This window comes from Hyaena hyaena, unplaced genomic scaffold (genome assembly GCF_003009895.1).
Source record: "Hyaena hyaena isolate Hyena2069 unplaced genomic scaffold, ASM300989v1 scaffold_285, whole genome shotgun sequence".
NCBI classification, from domain to species: Eukaryota; Metazoa; Chordata; class Mammalia; order Carnivora; family Hyaenidae; genus Hyaena; species Hyaena hyaena.
Window position 1 is genome coordinate 151,631 of NW_024080917.1, and position 13,916 is coordinate 165,546.

Genomic DNA, 13,916 nt, shown 5'->3' on the forward strand with positions numbered 1-13,916 from the left:
TCGCCGGCCCGGCGCGAAGGCGGCCGCCGCGTATTACCCCGAGCCCCAGGAGCCCAGAGACCGCCACGAAGATCGCCAACACTTAAGTGGCGCCCACAGCAGCCCCGCTACGCCAGGTCCCCTCCCCCACCCCGCTGAGCCGACCCGCCTTCCAACAGCGCGTCGCTCGTCCTCCGCGCCTGCGCGGAACCTTGCCGCTGCGCGCGCCTAAAGCCACGCCCCTCGTGCTGGACCACGCCCTCTGAGGCTCCGCCCTGTCGCCCGGATCCCACCCTCCGCCCGCAGGACCCCGAACCCAAATGATCCTACAGCAGCCCCTGGAGCGAGGCCCCCCAGGTCGGGCCCAGCGCGACCCACGGGCCGCGTCGGGGACGCCCCGAGGCCAGGACATGAGGTGTGTGTAGGGGCACTGGGTGGGCCAGGCCCAGGGGCTCAGGAGCTTTGGCTGGAGTCTCAGGACTGGTCTGCAGGATGACAGGCGGTGGGACGAGTCGTCAGGGCTTGGGCGTGAGCTGAGACTGGGGCTGAGAGTTCTGAGGCAGGCTGCTGGATGGCCTGGGACAGGGGGTGACTTAGGTGTCAGCCGAGACAGAGGTGGGCTGGGGGCTCCTGGCTTACACTGCAGGCACAGCAGAGCAGATCCTGGCGATGGGGCCAGGAGGGTGGGGTGCACCTGGCTTTCTTTTTTTCCCAGCTCCCCTCTCCGAGGAGCTGTGCCCATGAGCACCAAGCGGCGCCTGGAGGAGGAGCAGTGAGTTTGGGGGCAGGGAGGGACTCCCAACATGACCTCTGTCATCTTAGGTCCCCATCAGACTGCTGCTCCTGTGAATATCCCAGCCTGCCTGTCTCCCCGTCTCTCCCCAGGGAGCCCCTGCGCAAACAGTTCCTTTCTGAAGAGAACATGGCCACCCACTTCTCTCGCCTCAGCCTACACAATGACCACCCGTACTGCAGCCCCCCCATGGCTTTGCCATCTCTGCCCCCACAAAGGTAGGCACCATCCACCGTGCACCGCCTAGGCCTTCTGGAGGATCACACCCGGTCTTTGGAGCCAATCTCTAGGCCCTGCCTCATCCTGCTATTTTTAGCTTCTAGCCAACAACCTCTGTTGTTTCCCATCTTGGCTCCTTGGAAGGTGCTGGCAGCTCACAAGCTCCTGGGGACCTGGACCTGGTGGGAGGTGGTTCTCCCAGACCAGCCTCATCCCCGTGCTGCTATTTCCTTTTCCAGGAGCCCTTGCTCTGAGCTGCTTCTCTGGCGCTACCCTGGGAACCTGATCCCCGAGGCACTCCGGCTGCTGAGGCTAGGGGACGCCCCCGCCCCCCACTACCCTGCGAGCCCCGCTGGGGAGATAATGGAGCTCTGAGTGCTGGTGGGAATGTCCCTGCCCATCTTCCGTCTTCCTCGCAACCGAGAAGACCCGCATCCCCACCAGGGACCAGCTGTCCTGCTTATTCTCCAGACCAGGCCGCCGGGCCACCGGACCCACCCCCGCCTGAGGACACTGAACCCCACCGAGCCCGGGGGTGGGAGGGCCAGCGGGGGGACAGGAGCATGGGAAGGGAGGCATTCCTCTCAGGAGAACCGAATAAAGATTGCTGAGCAAGTGAAGGCTTCAGTCTGGAACCCTGGGCCCTTTGGGAAGGAAGGTGGGAAGGCTGGGGTGCTGGATGCTAAGGGTTTCTCGAAATCTTCCCTGGAAAAACGGTCACGGCCCGGCCAGGTCCTGGCAGGCTGGGCTCAGGCATTGAGAATGTGTGAGTCAGAGCCTCACCCCCGCCCCCGCGGCTGACTCACTCCTCCCTCCAGCTCTGGGAAGTCGGGGCTGGGGATCATGCCACTCTCCGAACCATTTAAAGTTATAGATTCTTTTATTAATAAATTCTCCCTCCCCTCCAAACTCTCTCCCCAAAATAAATATTCCCCCCCTCTTCGGGGGTGGGGGGGACAGTGTCTTAGGGCCAGCCCCCCCTAGAGGGCCAGCCCCCTAGTGTTAGCAACAGGTCCCTAACCCCCCAGAGACCCTGTGGTGGAATTTCAGTACATCTGAGTTGGTGGGGCCTGGCCCTCAGGCTCTGGGGGTGGAGGGAGGGACCCTTTGTGCAAATGCTGCGGTTCCTCAGCGTCAGCTGTCTGGTGTGACCCAGCATGGGTCTCCTTTCCTGTCCTGGAGCCAGAGCCAGGGCAGTCAGACACCTTGGAAGCCTCCTCGGAAGCTTGGGCCCAGGCCTCGGAGAGGTGATTCACCAGTCCCCCATCCCTCCACACCCCTGTGGTTGGAAGAGTCTGGCTCTGGCTGTGTCCCGGCTGAGGGGCTGGCTCCAAAATGAATGAATGAATGGATGAATGATGAGTGGGTGGGGCCTCCTGCTGGCAGGGGCTCTCACTGTCACTGGATCAGTGCCACTCCAGGACAGCCCTCCCCGCCGGTCTCCTCAATGGGGGCTGCAAAATAAGAAGAGGGGTGGTCAAGAGCGGGGGCGATGTGGAGGAGCGACCGGGAGTGGGCGGGCGGGCCCGGCACACTTACTAGTAAACTTCTCTCTCCTTCGGCACCGTCTCCAGACCAAGAAGCCAGAAAGCAGTCCCAGTACGAGGGCTAGGCTCAGAGCGCCCCCCAAGATGGGCCAGAGTAGTGGGAAGGAGGCTGGAGGGGATGCAGCGCCTGGGGGCGGAACTCTGGGAAGTCAGACCTCGCCCCCCTCGGTACCAGCCCCGCCCCCTAGGTAGGAGCCTCAAGCCTTCGCACCACCTTGGCCCCTGCCCAGAACCGACCGTTTTCCCACCCCACCTCCCATCCTCCTTCCCGATTAATTCCTCGGCTCTGAAGCCCTGCACCCCCCTCCCCCCGGGCAGCCCTCTCTCCCAGTCTGCGGTCCGCTCGCCTCTGGGCCCCGCCCCCCACTCACAGCCCAGACAGAAGTCGCTGTGCGGTCGCGCCGGGCACGACGCGCAGTCCATGCACTTGTCGAGGTCCGCGCTCCAGGAGCTGCCGCGAGAGCAGGGGGTGGTGCCTGGGGAGGGGGCCGCGGGTCAGAGGCTGGGGCGGGGCACGGCTATTCTGGGGGCTGAGGTCAGGGTCGGTCGGCTCGAATAACGTGAGTCACAGGCGCCCTCCCCTCGCATTCCTCACAGGTGACCGCACGGCCCGACCGGGACTCGGCAGCGCGGGGGAAAGGGGGGCATAGCGCGGGACGCTTATGGGGGGGGTCAGGTCCCCACACCAGCCGCCCCCCCCCCGCAGCCAGCGGGTGACTCACTCCTGGGCACGGGGCCCGACCCCGGTCCCTCCCCCCACATAGTTGGGCACTGAAGTCACCGGATGGAAGGAGGCACCCCACATGGTATAGGGGGTACAGACCCCCGTGCCCTCGGTACCATCCCCCCCCCCCGACTCTTCGGTCACTGGGGCTAGACAGACCAGGTATTGAACAGGCTAGGGGCGTGCCTTCCCACAGAACCGAACAACCCGCCCTCAAACTTTCTTTCTCCCTCCACTTCGGAGTCTGGACTTTTTAGGACAGAGGCCCCCCCCACTCCCACCCCCGCCCCAGCTGATCGGGGGTAAACTGAGGCCTGGACTGCGGATGAAGCTCGGAGGGGCATGAATCTCTCCTAGCCAGGAGCCCGCTGTCCGGAGACCACCTGACCGGGATCCCCGTGTCCGCCTAGTACCCCCAGATCGGCCCCGTTCTCTGGGTCCCCAATGCCGGCTCCCTTATCCCGGGCGGGAGGCTCGCCCCCGGCCTCCCGCACAGCCCGGGCCCCGCGCCCGGCGTACCTGGCACTCGCTCCCCGGCCACGGCGCCCAGCAGCGCCAGCCCGAGCCCCAGCACGAGGAGCCGCGGCAGCGGACGCAGCAGGCCGGGAGCCATGGTGCGCGTCCGGCGGCCGCGGCCGTCTGTGCCAGTGGCGCGCGGGCCGGGGCGGACAGCAGCCACCCCGCCCCCGCCTTCCGGGGCGGTACCCTGGGCTCGGCCCGCCCTCCGCGGTCGGCTCCTGGACGCCCCGCCCCGCCCGGGCGGCTACGTTCAGTCATTCGCTCAACAAACACCTCCTCCGTGCGCGAGAGGCCGGGACCCCGCAGGGACGCAGCCCGGGCCCTGCCCTCTGAAGCGGGAGTCCGCGAGAAGTGCGCTGGGGGAATCAGACACCGAACAGCCCGCCGCAGAGATAGCTGCAGCTTTCAGGTCCCCGGGGTATGATGACAGCAACATAACAGCAACAACAACAGCAAAACAACAAAGTAATAATAACATGGCTTTAATTTCTACCTTAGGACGTAGTTACACAGTAAAACGTGGGCTTCTTGCCTCCTTTTTACCTAGTAGGAAACTGGAGCTTGGAAGAGTTAGGTGAGTTCCCGGGTCACAGCGCTCGTAAGTAGCGGAGCCAAGAGCCACGCTCCGTTTGACTCCACGGCCTGTGCCCTGACCCGCCGCGAAGTTAGCGAGCTGAGGTCCCCGCACCCCGAGCCGGACGCGGGTGCAGCGGCCCCCGGCTCGAGCAACCCCGACTGCCGAGGTTGGGATTCTCAAGCCCGCGGCGGTCCGGAATGGGGTCTCTGCCCCTCCCCGGGGCGGTGGTCCGGTGACGTCACTGCCTCTTTAAGACCCCCGCCTCCGCCCCCATCCGCACACTCGGCGACTCCTACGAATCCCGGTGGGCTACTTTGCAGGTGAGCCTGGGGGAAGTCCGCGCGCTGGAGGGGAGGAGGCGGAATCCTCGAGGAGTGGGGTGCAGAGGGCGCGGTGGCGTGGATGGGCGTGCGTGTAGACAACCTGGACTGATTTGGTGGCGGCCACCGGGGCCGCGGATCTGTACGGAAGCCGCGGAACTGATCAGGTCCTTCTGCAGCCGCGGAAGGGTTAAACGCCCCTCCCCCTCCCCCGGGACAAAGGCACCGAAACCCGGGCGCCCCTCCCCCACCTGCGCGGCTCTCTGGGGCGGGGCTCCCCTCCCCCTCACCCACCGGAGCCGACCCTGCTGCTCCCGCCGCCATTAAACCCTCCCCTCAGCGCGCATCCCAGACTGGGGGCCTGGCGACCCTTCCTCGGGCTGGATTCAGAAGGGAGCTAGGGGTCGAGAGCGGCTGCGGACGCCCTCGGACCAAACCGAGCCTGTAGTGTGCGGAAAGAGAATGGGTTGAAGGCAGCCTTAGGCGCCTAAGGTCTTGCTGGGTTACCCTCCCAACCCCTGGGTGGGAATGGGAATGGGCCGCCCGGGCCGCCCCGTCTGGTCTCCCTCGAGGTCGTTAGCGCGCCCGGGTGTGGCTGGGGATGGCGATGCGAATGAGGAGTGGACAGCCTGTCCTCTGGCCACACTGCTGGGACCGCTGCTGTTTAGGTCCAAACTGTGCCCGGGAACTTTGGGTGACGCAGAGCCAGAACAGGACCGTGATCAGAAGTGATCCCCGCAGCGAGCCTCGACACAAAGTGAGGTGTGAGGGGAGACAGGTGAGGGGGCCAGGGCTGCGGTAGGGGAGCTGGTTCACTGGACAGCCTCGAGGATTTCAGGTCGTTTTAGGGAAGTTGAGTCCTAAGACGATGGCATTTGGCGCAAGAACGCACAACAAAATGTCCTCAGCCTTGGAGGTATGCTCTTGTAACCCGTAGGGGAGGGCGGAAGAGCCGACTAGGGAGGCAGCAGTAGCCTTGGGGAAGAAAGGCTTTTGGGTGAGAGGGTGGGTTGTTTTTTGTTTTTCCCCATTTCTCCCGCCTGTCTGAGGTTTGACTGGGGCTGGACCGGGCCACGCAGGAGCAGGAAAGGCCAGGAAGGGGGGGCCACCTGAGCCACAAACATGACCGCCTGCCTCAGGGTATAGAACCAGGCTGGGGTGAGGAGTTTGTATACTGCTGTTGGGTGGCTGGGAGGAGGCTTGGATCTCTAATCTTGATGTTGAAACTTACAGGTTTTGAACCTGAAACTCATGGCTAGCACCAACCCACCATCTGTGTGCCCCAAGCAAACGGCCTGCAAATTACTCTTTATTTTTTTGCTACTACTTTGCTGTCTAATAAAATGTACAAAAAGTGGCTGGGGCCGTGGACTAGCACTGGTGTGAGCTTTATGTATCATTTGCCCTCAAAACAGCCGAACTGGGTTACTTGCTTACTCACTCTTGCAAGTCATTGGCAGTCACAAAGCTGGGCGGGGAATTGATGCTAAAGCATTAAGTGTTCCTTTTGCCCAAGAGAAGATGACACTCGGCGAGTATGCCTTGCCCCTGGTTTACTGACTCCCAGAGTTCCTGCTCCTGGTGGCCACGGCACGTGGCATGAAGAGGTAGCACTCATTGGGAACGAAGGGCCTGGGCCTGCCTGTCCTAACGTCAGTCTCCTTCCGTCTCCCAGTGCAGCTCCGCTCAGCCTCAACCTTGCCATGGCTTCGGCTGGTCTGCAGATCCTGGGCATCAGCCTGGCGCTGCTCGGCTGGGTGAATGCCCTGGTGTCCTGCGCCCTGCCCCTGTGGAAGGTGACCGCCTTCATCGGCAACAGCATCGTGGTGGCCCAGGTGGTGTGGGAGGGGCTGTGGATGTCCTGCGTGGTGCAGAGCACGGGCCAGATGCAGTGCAAGGTGTACGACTCACTGCTGGCGCTGCCCCAGGACCTGCAGGCTGCCCGCGCCCTCTGCGTCATCGCCCTCCTGCTGGCCCTGCTCGCGCTGCTGGTCTACCTCGCGGGAGCCAAGTGCACCACCTGCGTGGAGGACAAGGACTCCAAGGCCCGTCTGGTGCTCGTCTCTGGGATCATCTTTGTCATCTCAGGGGTCCTGACCCTTATCCCTGTCTGCTGGACGGCCCACACCATCATCCGGGACTTCTACAACCCCCTGGTGGCCGAGGCCCAAAAGCGGGAGCTGGGGGCTTCCCTCTACCTGAGCTGGGCAGCCTCTGGCCTTTTATTGCTGGGTGGGGGGCTGCTGTGCTGCACCTGCCCCTCTGGGGGGTCCCGGGGCTCAAACCATTATATGGCCCGATACTCAGCGTCTGCCGCCCATGCCATGTCTCAGGGTCCCTCTGAATACCCCACTAAGAATTATGTCTAATTCTGGTAGGGCAGTGGGTACTCCTTTGACAGTGGAGTCTAACCCCCTGAGCTGGAGACATGGAGATGGTGATCCAGACAGCTTTGCGGTTGTTTTTTTAATCTTTTTTTGTTTTTGTTATTTTTCCTTTTTTGGGGGAGTGGTATTTTTAAAATTCATTTGGTAAACCTAACCAAGAAACTCACAATCTCTCTTGGGCTCTGCTGCTGGTGTTTCTCACCTTTGGATGATGGAGCCAAGGAAGTGATGCTTCACCGTTTCTAGGTCTTTCTCCACCCTGGACATCTCCATCTTGGAGGCCAACCTGCAGCTGTGGGCCAGTGTGAAGGCTGCCTGCATTTCAGATGCTCTCAGCCTGTCCCCAAGAGTCCCTCCATAGCGGTCAGGGCTCTGAAACCCCAGGGGCAAGAAGAGTAGGTGACAAGTTACCAAAGAACCACCTACCTCCAAGTGTTCTGACCTCTGGCTCCTCTACCCTGAGTCCCACCCCAGCTGGGCTGTAGACCCCGGACCCTCTCGCTCACCTTCAGCCCCTGCACACCTCTGCCATGCCTCCCACACACACGCACCAGTTTTTGCTAATAAAGCTTGTCTTATTTTGTTGCTGGCCTTGGGTGTTGCTGGGGGGGCTGCTGAGCGCCAGCCTGACTGATGGGGAGGAGGCGGGCACAAGTGGCTCATCTTTCTTACCCTTGTGCAAGTGAAGATACCCACCGGACAGGTCCTGGAGCGGACCCTGGACTGACAGTCCCAGGAAAGACCACCTGGTCTTCCCTGACTACAGATCAGAAGAGGCCAAGGTACAAATGCTGTTTATTACTGACTGGCAGGTGGGAGTAGGGGGTGGGGTGATGGGCCTGAACTTCTGGGTGCAGGTAGTGGCCAGCTGGAGGGGACCCACTCCAGGGCAGGGATTCCCTCATTGTGGAAACCAGGAGCTGCTGCCCTTTGGGTGAAGGCCAGGCTCCTGGGACAGGGGTGGCCTAGGTCGTGGACCACAAAGAAAGCAATATGTTGAGGGGGGGGCGGGGACAGGCCGGCTGCTTATCAGCTCTGGCTCTGCCTGAGTGGGGGAAGGGGAAGAGCCTGTGGGGACCCCTCCCCGCCCAGTGAAGAGGGTCTGGACTCAGGCCAGCTGGCCCCAGCTCAGGCCAGGCCTGATTGGAGCTTCTGGGAAGCAGGTTTCACCCAGGGAAGGGGTAGACATTTGGGGGCAAGGGTTACCGCAGACATCCAGCACAAGGTCAAGGCTCTGAGCAGCGGGCTTTCCGCCTCATACATAGTCCCTCTTGTCCAGCCCAGACGCACCCGAGCGGGAGGGGATGGAGTAACCCAGCCTGGGTCCTCGGGGCCGGTCGATCTGGGGCGGGGGGCATGTGCAGCAGAGCAGCCCCCCACCCAGCATGAGCAGAGCAGCGGCGGCCCAGCCCACGTAGAGGGAGGCCCCCAGCTCCCGCTTGAGGGCCTCGGCCACCAGGGGGTTGTAGAAGTCCTGGATGATCGCATGCGCGGTCCAGCAGACGGGGATGAGCACCAGGACGCCCGAGAGGAGGAGGAGGGCCCCTGCGGTGAGCACGATGCGGGCCTTGGCACCTTCGTCTTCCACGCAGGTGGTGCACTGGGCCCCCGTGATGGCCACCAGCAGCGCGAGCAGGGCCAGCAGGAGGGCGATGACGCAGAGGGCGCGGGCAGCCTGCAGGTCCTGGGGCAGCGCCAGCAGCGAGTCGTACACCTTGCACTGCATCTGGCCCGTGCTCTGCACCACGCAGGACATCCACAGCCCCTCCCACACCACCTGGGCCACCACGATGCTGTTGCCGATGAAGGCGGTCACCTTCCACAGGGGCAGGGCGCAGGACACCAGGGTGCCCAGCCAGCCCAGCACGGCCAGGGTCATGCCCAGGAGTTCAAGGCCGGCTGAAGCCATCTGTCCCCAGAGGTCTTCTTAACCCTAGACGGCCTGGTTGACTCACAAGGGTGCGCCAGGTGCTGCTGGGTGGGGGTCTCGACGCCCAGCACGCGGGGAAGTCCGTGTCCTCGGGCCGGGCCAGTCCTCACATCCGTGGGCCTCTTGCAAAGCACGTCTCTGAGCCCCTCACAGGTGCGGATCCAACCCCGACAAGCACAAGGCAGCCTCACAGTCCCGCTCAGCTGAGTAGCAGCGTCCCTTCGAGGGGCCCGCTGCCCATCAGGTGCCACCCTGCAGGCCCGGCCCGGCGGCCCCGCTGCCGCCCGTCTGACCCACCTTCAGGCTGAGGAGAGCCTCGTCCCTCCAGCAGGCAGCACAGGTTCACAGCGAGCAGCACACCGGCTGTGGGTGTCAGCTGGGGACTCGGCCGGCTCCCAGATGCAGGCGGGGTTTTGAGGCGGAGGCAGGGGAGGGGAAGCAGGGCTGAGACTGGGGAAGCCGGAGCTACAGGGAGAAGGTGGGGCGGGGGTGGGATGGGGAGCCTGGCGGGGGGGGAGGGGGCCGCGACCAGGAGCGGGGGAGGAAAGAACATCCGGGCCGTGGGAACACAGGGCCAAAGGGAAGGGGAGACTGAGGACCAGCTGGGGAGTAAGGAACGGGGGAGGGGCAATAAACGTAACCGGTTCGGCCCTTCCTGAGCCGCCTTCCTCCCTCAGCCACCCCTTCTCGTTGTCTTTGCTCTCTGTGACCCTGTTTCATTTTCTGTAGCAAACACACCCAGATCCCCCAGTATCGTGCACCCCTAAGCCCGCCCCTGTCCCCCTGCCCGCCGGGGACTTTCAGGAATCCGATCTGTCTCCAGTCTCAGCCCAGTGGCCCTGGCTGCTCCCAAGGGAGGGGCCCCGCCCGCACTGTTCCCTGGGCAACAGGTGCCTGGCGCCCAGCTCAGGTGGCATCGCCCAGGCAACGGCCTAGAAACCGCCCCCCCCCACTTCTACCTCAGCTCAGGTGCGCCCTTCCCACCCCCGATACTGAAACTGAGGGCCGAGCTGAGCTGCTGAAGGTCTCTAGTGGCAAAGAAGAAAGAATCTGTTGTGGAAGTTGGGGAGGGGCATGCAGGGGTCTGTGGGGTGAAGGGGTAAGAGCAGCCGAGACAGGAGCCCTGGATGGGGGGTGAAGCCCCAGGACCCGAGTCTCTCCTGTGAGGACTAGGTGACCGCTCGGTCGGAGACACCACAGAGGAGGGCGAGGGGACAAAGCCCAGGTGAGCCCTGCTCACCATCTGCAGGGATGACGACCCCTCCCTCAGTGCCTGTGATTCCTCTTGTGGGAAGCAGCCTGGGAGCCACAGACTGCAGTTCAAATCCTGCCCCCAACTAGAGCAGATTATAGGAGGTCAAGGTCCTTAACCTCCTTAGGACAAAGACCCCTGTGAGAAACCTCGTGGGACCCACTAACAAGAGCTCCTCGTTTTGGGGGGGGGGGTTGGCCATGAACTCCTTCAAGCCTCTTCCAGAGTGCTAGGAACTCGTGGGGGCCGCTGATGAAAATTCCTTCCTTCACCCCCTTTCCTGGGGCCTGGGAGGACCCTACAAGGTGGCGCTGGGCCCTCACCTGGAGCGGCCTGTCACCTCCACGTCTCCGGTCTGCCCCGTGGGAGGGCACCCCTTGACCGCCCGTGGTGGGGGTGCTGGGACCAGGCTGGAGCTGGCAGGGCCACGGGGGGGGGGACCTGGGAGGCCCCCACGCACACCTGGCAGTGGCAAAAGGTAGGTGCCTCTTCACCTGTTCAGTGGGACTTCGTTTACAACGGATTTTAACTTCCAGTGGGTGCATTCTTCTGGGAATGGGTTTTAGCACTTTTTAGAAGAGAGGTTTATACTTTCATCAGATTTGCAAAACGGTCAGTGAACAAAAAAAGGTTGAGAGCCCCTCCCCCTAAGATGGAGACTGAGGCCAGCACCCGATGAGTGGGGTCTGAAAGGTAGATGCTGGTGACGAGGATTTCCTCCACCCTGTGCCTCCCCACAGGGCCAGCTTGGCGGGGGCGGGAGGGTCTCCCCTGTGAGGGGCCTACCTGGTGGCCCAGTGGACACGGTGGGCAGTTGGGGGGTGCAAGTGGCCAGAGCCCCCTGCTGGCTGCGATGGGCCTGGGGAATCGTGGAGCTGTCAGTCCAGCTCATCCCGCCCTGGGGCCCTAGATTTCACAGGGTGTGGGGGGAGGGGTGGCAGGTAAGAAGGGGAGGGGGAGGGGTGGCTGAGAAGGACAAATAGAGGCAAGCATTCAGGGCCTGAGGAATCCAGCCACACAGGTTCAAGCAGGTGTCAGGAGGCCGCAGCGAGCCCAGGTAGCAGAGGGGCCCAGGCATCTGAGGGGCCCAGCAGCCACCCGCGCACCTCCATCCTGGGCAGCCCGAGCCTGGGGTCCTTCCTCTCTCTAGGAACGGAGAAAGTCACTTAATGAGACCTGCTCATGCTGGTTTGCCTGGAGAGCCGGGTCGGCCTGCATTCAGCCCTGGCCTCAAGGACCCCCTCAGCTGCACAGGCAGCTTTAAACCCCTGATGGCCGGAAGGCGGGGGCGGGGGGGGGGGGGATGCTGCACACAATGTGCCCGGAGGTGGCACTGAGGACCCTAATTGTTTTAAACCCCAATTCTCCTTGGGCTCAACACGTCAAAGGTCAGGCAAAGAGAAGCCCCGTACGCATGGGAGGTGAGTGCTCAGAGGCTGAAGACATCCCCAGACCAATCGGACAGAACCAGACCCGTGTTGGGGGTCCAGGGTAGCTTCAGCTTCCTCCCACCTAAGTCTCTCTCCTGGCTTTTTAGAAGACAATGCACCTCCCCCACAAGGCTTTTGGGGAGGTTAAAAGTGGGACGGTCTGTCCGAGAACAGGGAAAGGCAACCAGAGGTGATCGGAGGGAACCGCCTGCAAGAGGGGTGAGCAGCAAGAACGATTCCGATTCCGGGGGCACCCTGGTAGGAAGGCGCTCCCCACCGTCAGCCCTTACTCAGGCCTGGTCTTGGGTCCCCAGGTCCACCCGGACTCTGTTGGATCTGGGAACCAAAGGGTTAAAGTTGGGGCCCAGCAGGGACTGTAGCTGGGCCGGAATGCCATTGATATGGAGAGGTGGGGACTCCCTCGGCCTGGTTACCATCTCAAAGGCACTTTAACGAGTCCGCCACCGGAATCCCCACCCCCACCGCCTCGCCTCCACCCGAGAAAGAGGTGGGGGAGGGAAAACTGCCCCAATATACTACTGTGGAGGGAAACTGAGGCACGAGGGTGGCCTCCAGTGCTCACTGCTTCTGGGGGCATAGAATTGGACCCGATCATTGTTCTCCGGGAGGGCGGCGGGGTGGGGCCGCTCAGGTGGGTTAGATGGGGGAAGGGCGGGGGTGGGCTACCTTCAATCCTAACCTGCCCCAGGCTTTTGGAGGAAAAGTGTGGCCCAAAGACAAAGATGGGAACTAAAGGTCAGAGGGCCATCCTGGTGCCAAGAAGAGTAGGGGGGTGGGCACGGGGGATGTACGGCTCCAAGGGCAGCATCAACCTCTGGGAGGTGCCCAAGGTCCCAGACTTCGTTCGTGGAAAGGCCAGATCCACTGGCCCCTGAACCAAAAAGGCGCAGATGAAGCCCGAGGTCCCATAGTCGTTCTCGCTGGGTGACTACCCCCATTTTACAGACCTGGAAACAAGGGGGGAGGGGGGTATGAGAACTTGGCCACATGTACTTGAGAGAAACAAGACAAACCCGAAGGAGCCCAGACTCTAACTCCAAGGCTCAGCTCCTATCCCAGAGCACAGTGCTGGAGGCTGAGCCAGGCAGCACAGCAGCACCCCCGCCCCCTCCCACCCACACCCTGCCCAGGTCCTCCCTGCCTCCTCTCCCCATTCCTGCAGGTACCCTGTGCCGGGAAGTCTCTGCGGAGAAGCGTGGAGAACCGCATCTGGGTGTGATTGTCCCCGGAGCCACCCTCCACCCGCGGCGGCACCTTCGCTGTGTCTGTCCCGGGAGAAGGCACCAGTTGCTCATCACCTGCTGGGGGCAGCTTAACGAACTCGGGGCAGACCTCGATGGGCAAGTCACAACTGCAGTGAACTCCGGGGGCTCTCCTGGCTGTAAAATGAAGGAAGAAACCTGCCTTGCCCGCCTCCAGGGTCACCACAAGAATTCGCCCGGGCAGCCAGCACCCCACACACCCTGGGGACCACTGTAGGCACTGACTTGGGACGAGAGTATTTTGTGAACAGCATCATGGCGGTTTCCCTTGTAAACCTGGTGGGACTGCATGGATTGGGTAGCAATTAACTTTATTATCTGTCCTAACGGTCAGCGGTTATCCATCTGGAGTTCTGAGGGACGGGCTGCTCGTCACCTCACTGCTGTGTTCTTAAAGAGTGGACATTCCGTCTTGTCCTTCCCATCCGATCCTCAGCGGAGGGGAGAGCAGGGCTCCAGGATGTGAAGGGGGTGGAGAGAAACCAGCAGGCACGGGAACTCGGCCAGAATTCAGGGAAAGGGAAAGGGAGTCATTATTAAGGTACCAGTGACTTTGGCTCCTGCCCCAGGACTCCAAGGGAAACCAAGTCTCAAGCAAGAAACAGGGTTTCAAATACAGTATAAGGGAAGCTGGGAAGACAGCTCTGGAGGTGGGCCAGCCGTCCCAGCAAGACGATGTCACCTGTATGGATTGCATGGTGGCCCCCAACACCATGTCCAGGTCTTAAGTCCTGGAACCTCTGGATTTGGCCTTATTTGAAAAAAGTGTCTTGGGGCACCTGGGTGGCTCAGCCGGTTAAGTGTCCAACTCTTGATTTTGGTTCTGGTCATGATCTCACAGTCCTGAGATCGAGCCCCATGCCGGGCTCTGTGCTGACTGCACAGAGCCTGCTTGGAATTCTCTTTCCCTCAAAATAAATAAACTCAAAAAAAAAAAGGCCTTTGCAGCTGTGATT

At 62.2% G+C, this 13,916-nt stretch overlaps 4 protein-coding genes across 8 annotated transcripts; 2 read left to right on the forward strand and 2 right to left on the reverse strand.

Annotated features, from left to right (window-relative positions):
* The first annotated feature begins 115 nt into the window (after positions 1-115).
* Positions 116-1,611, forward strand: HCFC1R1 (host cell factor C1 regulator 1). Of its 3 annotated transcripts, XM_039246834.1 has the most exons (4): positions 116-394; positions 695-751; positions 865-990; positions 1,231-1,611. In XM_039246834.1, the coding sequence occupies exons 1-4, from the start codon at positions 300-302 to the stop codon at positions 1,364-1,366; spliced, it is 414 nt and encodes a 137-aa protein (XP_039102765.1). In that variant the 5' UTR covers positions 116-299; the 3' UTR covers positions 1,367-1,611. The 3 variants fall into 3 exon arrangements, with proteins under 3 accessions (XP_039102765.1, XP_039102764.1, XP_039102766.1); XM_039246833.1 differs by lacking the exon at positions 695-751 and having other exon boundaries at positions 802-990; XM_039246835.1 differs by lacking the exon at positions 695-751.
* A 276-nt stretch (positions 1,612-1,887) lies between these two features.
* TNFRSF12A (TNF receptor superfamily member 12A) lies at positions 1,888-3,910 on the reverse strand. Its single transcript, XM_039246821.1, has 4 exons — positions 3,782-3,910; positions 2,910-3,014; positions 2,531-2,665; positions 1,888-2,445 (listed from the first exon to the last, which is right to left on the reverse strand). The coding sequence occupies exons 1-4, from the start codon at positions 3,873-3,875 to the stop codon at positions 2,390-2,392; spliced, it is 390 nt and encodes a 129-aa protein (XP_039102752.1). The 5' UTR covers positions 3,876-3,910; the 3' UTR covers positions 1,888-2,389.
* A 451-nt stretch (positions 3,911-4,361) lies between these two features.
* CLDN6 (claudin 6) lies at positions 4,362-7,408 on the forward strand. Of its 3 annotated transcripts, none has more exons than XM_039246647.1 (2): positions 4,362-4,678; positions 6,354-7,408. In XM_039246647.1, exon 2 carries the CDS (start codon positions 6,382-6,384, stop codon positions 7,045-7,047), a length of 666 nt encoding a protein of 221 aa, XP_039102578.1. In that variant the 5' UTR covers positions 4,362-4,678; positions 6,354-6,381; the 3' UTR covers positions 7,048-7,408. The 3 variants fall into 3 exon arrangements, with proteins under 3 accessions (XP_039102578.1, XP_039102575.1, XP_039102576.1); XM_039246644.1 differs by lacking the exon at positions 4,362-4,678 and adding an exon at positions 5,216-5,456; XM_039246645.1 differs by lacking the exon at positions 4,362-4,678 and adding an exon at positions 5,487-5,594.
* Positions 7,409-7,944: 536 nt separating this feature from the next.
* Positions 7,945-9,822, reverse strand: CLDN9 (claudin 9). Its single transcript, XM_039246808.1, has 2 exons — positions 9,757-9,822; positions 7,945-9,460 (listed from the first exon to the last, which is right to left on the reverse strand). Exon 2 carries the CDS (start codon positions 8,972-8,974, stop codon positions 8,321-8,323), a length of 654 nt encoding a protein of 217 aa, XP_039102739.1. The 5' UTR covers positions 8,975-9,460; positions 9,757-9,822; the 3' UTR covers positions 7,945-8,320.
* Between the last annotated feature and the right edge of the window lie 4,094 nt (positions 9,823-13,916).

Excerpts from the sequence above, each read along its gene's own strand:
- HCFC1R1 (XM_039246833.1), top strand. The coding sequence starts at position 300 with ATGATCCTACAGCAGCCCCTGGAGCGAGGCCCCCCAGGTCGGGCCCAG. Across the intron at positions 395-801 it reads CCCCGAGGCCAGGACATGAG|GTCCCCATCAGACTGCTGCT; the intron begins GTGTGTGTAGGG and ends CTGTCATCTTAG. Across the intron at positions 991-1,230 it reads CCATCTCTGCCCCCACAAAG|GAGCCCTTGCTCTGAGCTGC; the intron begins GTAGGCACCATC and ends TTCCTTTTCCAG.
- TNFRSF12A (XM_039246821.1), bottom strand. The coding sequence starts at position 3,875 with ATGGCTCCCGGCCTGCTGCGTCCGCTGCCGCGGCTCCTCGTGCTGGGG. Across the intron at positions 2,666-2,909 it reads CAGCGACTTCTGTCTGGGCT|GCGCTGCATCCCCTCCAGCC; the intron begins GTGAGTGGGGGG and ends TTCCGCCCCCAG. Across the intron at positions 2,446-2,530 it reads AAGGAGAGAGAAGTTTACTA|CCCCCATTGAGGAGACCGGC; the intron begins GTAAGTGTGCCG and ends CTTATTTTGCAG.
- CLDN6 (XM_039246647.1), top strand. The coding sequence starts at position 6,382 with ATGGCTTCGGCTGGTCTGCAGATCCTGGGCATCAGCCTGGCGCTGCTC.
- CLDN9 (XM_039246808.1), bottom strand. The coding sequence starts at position 8,974 with ATGGCTTCAGCCGGCCTTGAACTCCTGGGCATGACCCTGGCCGTGCTG.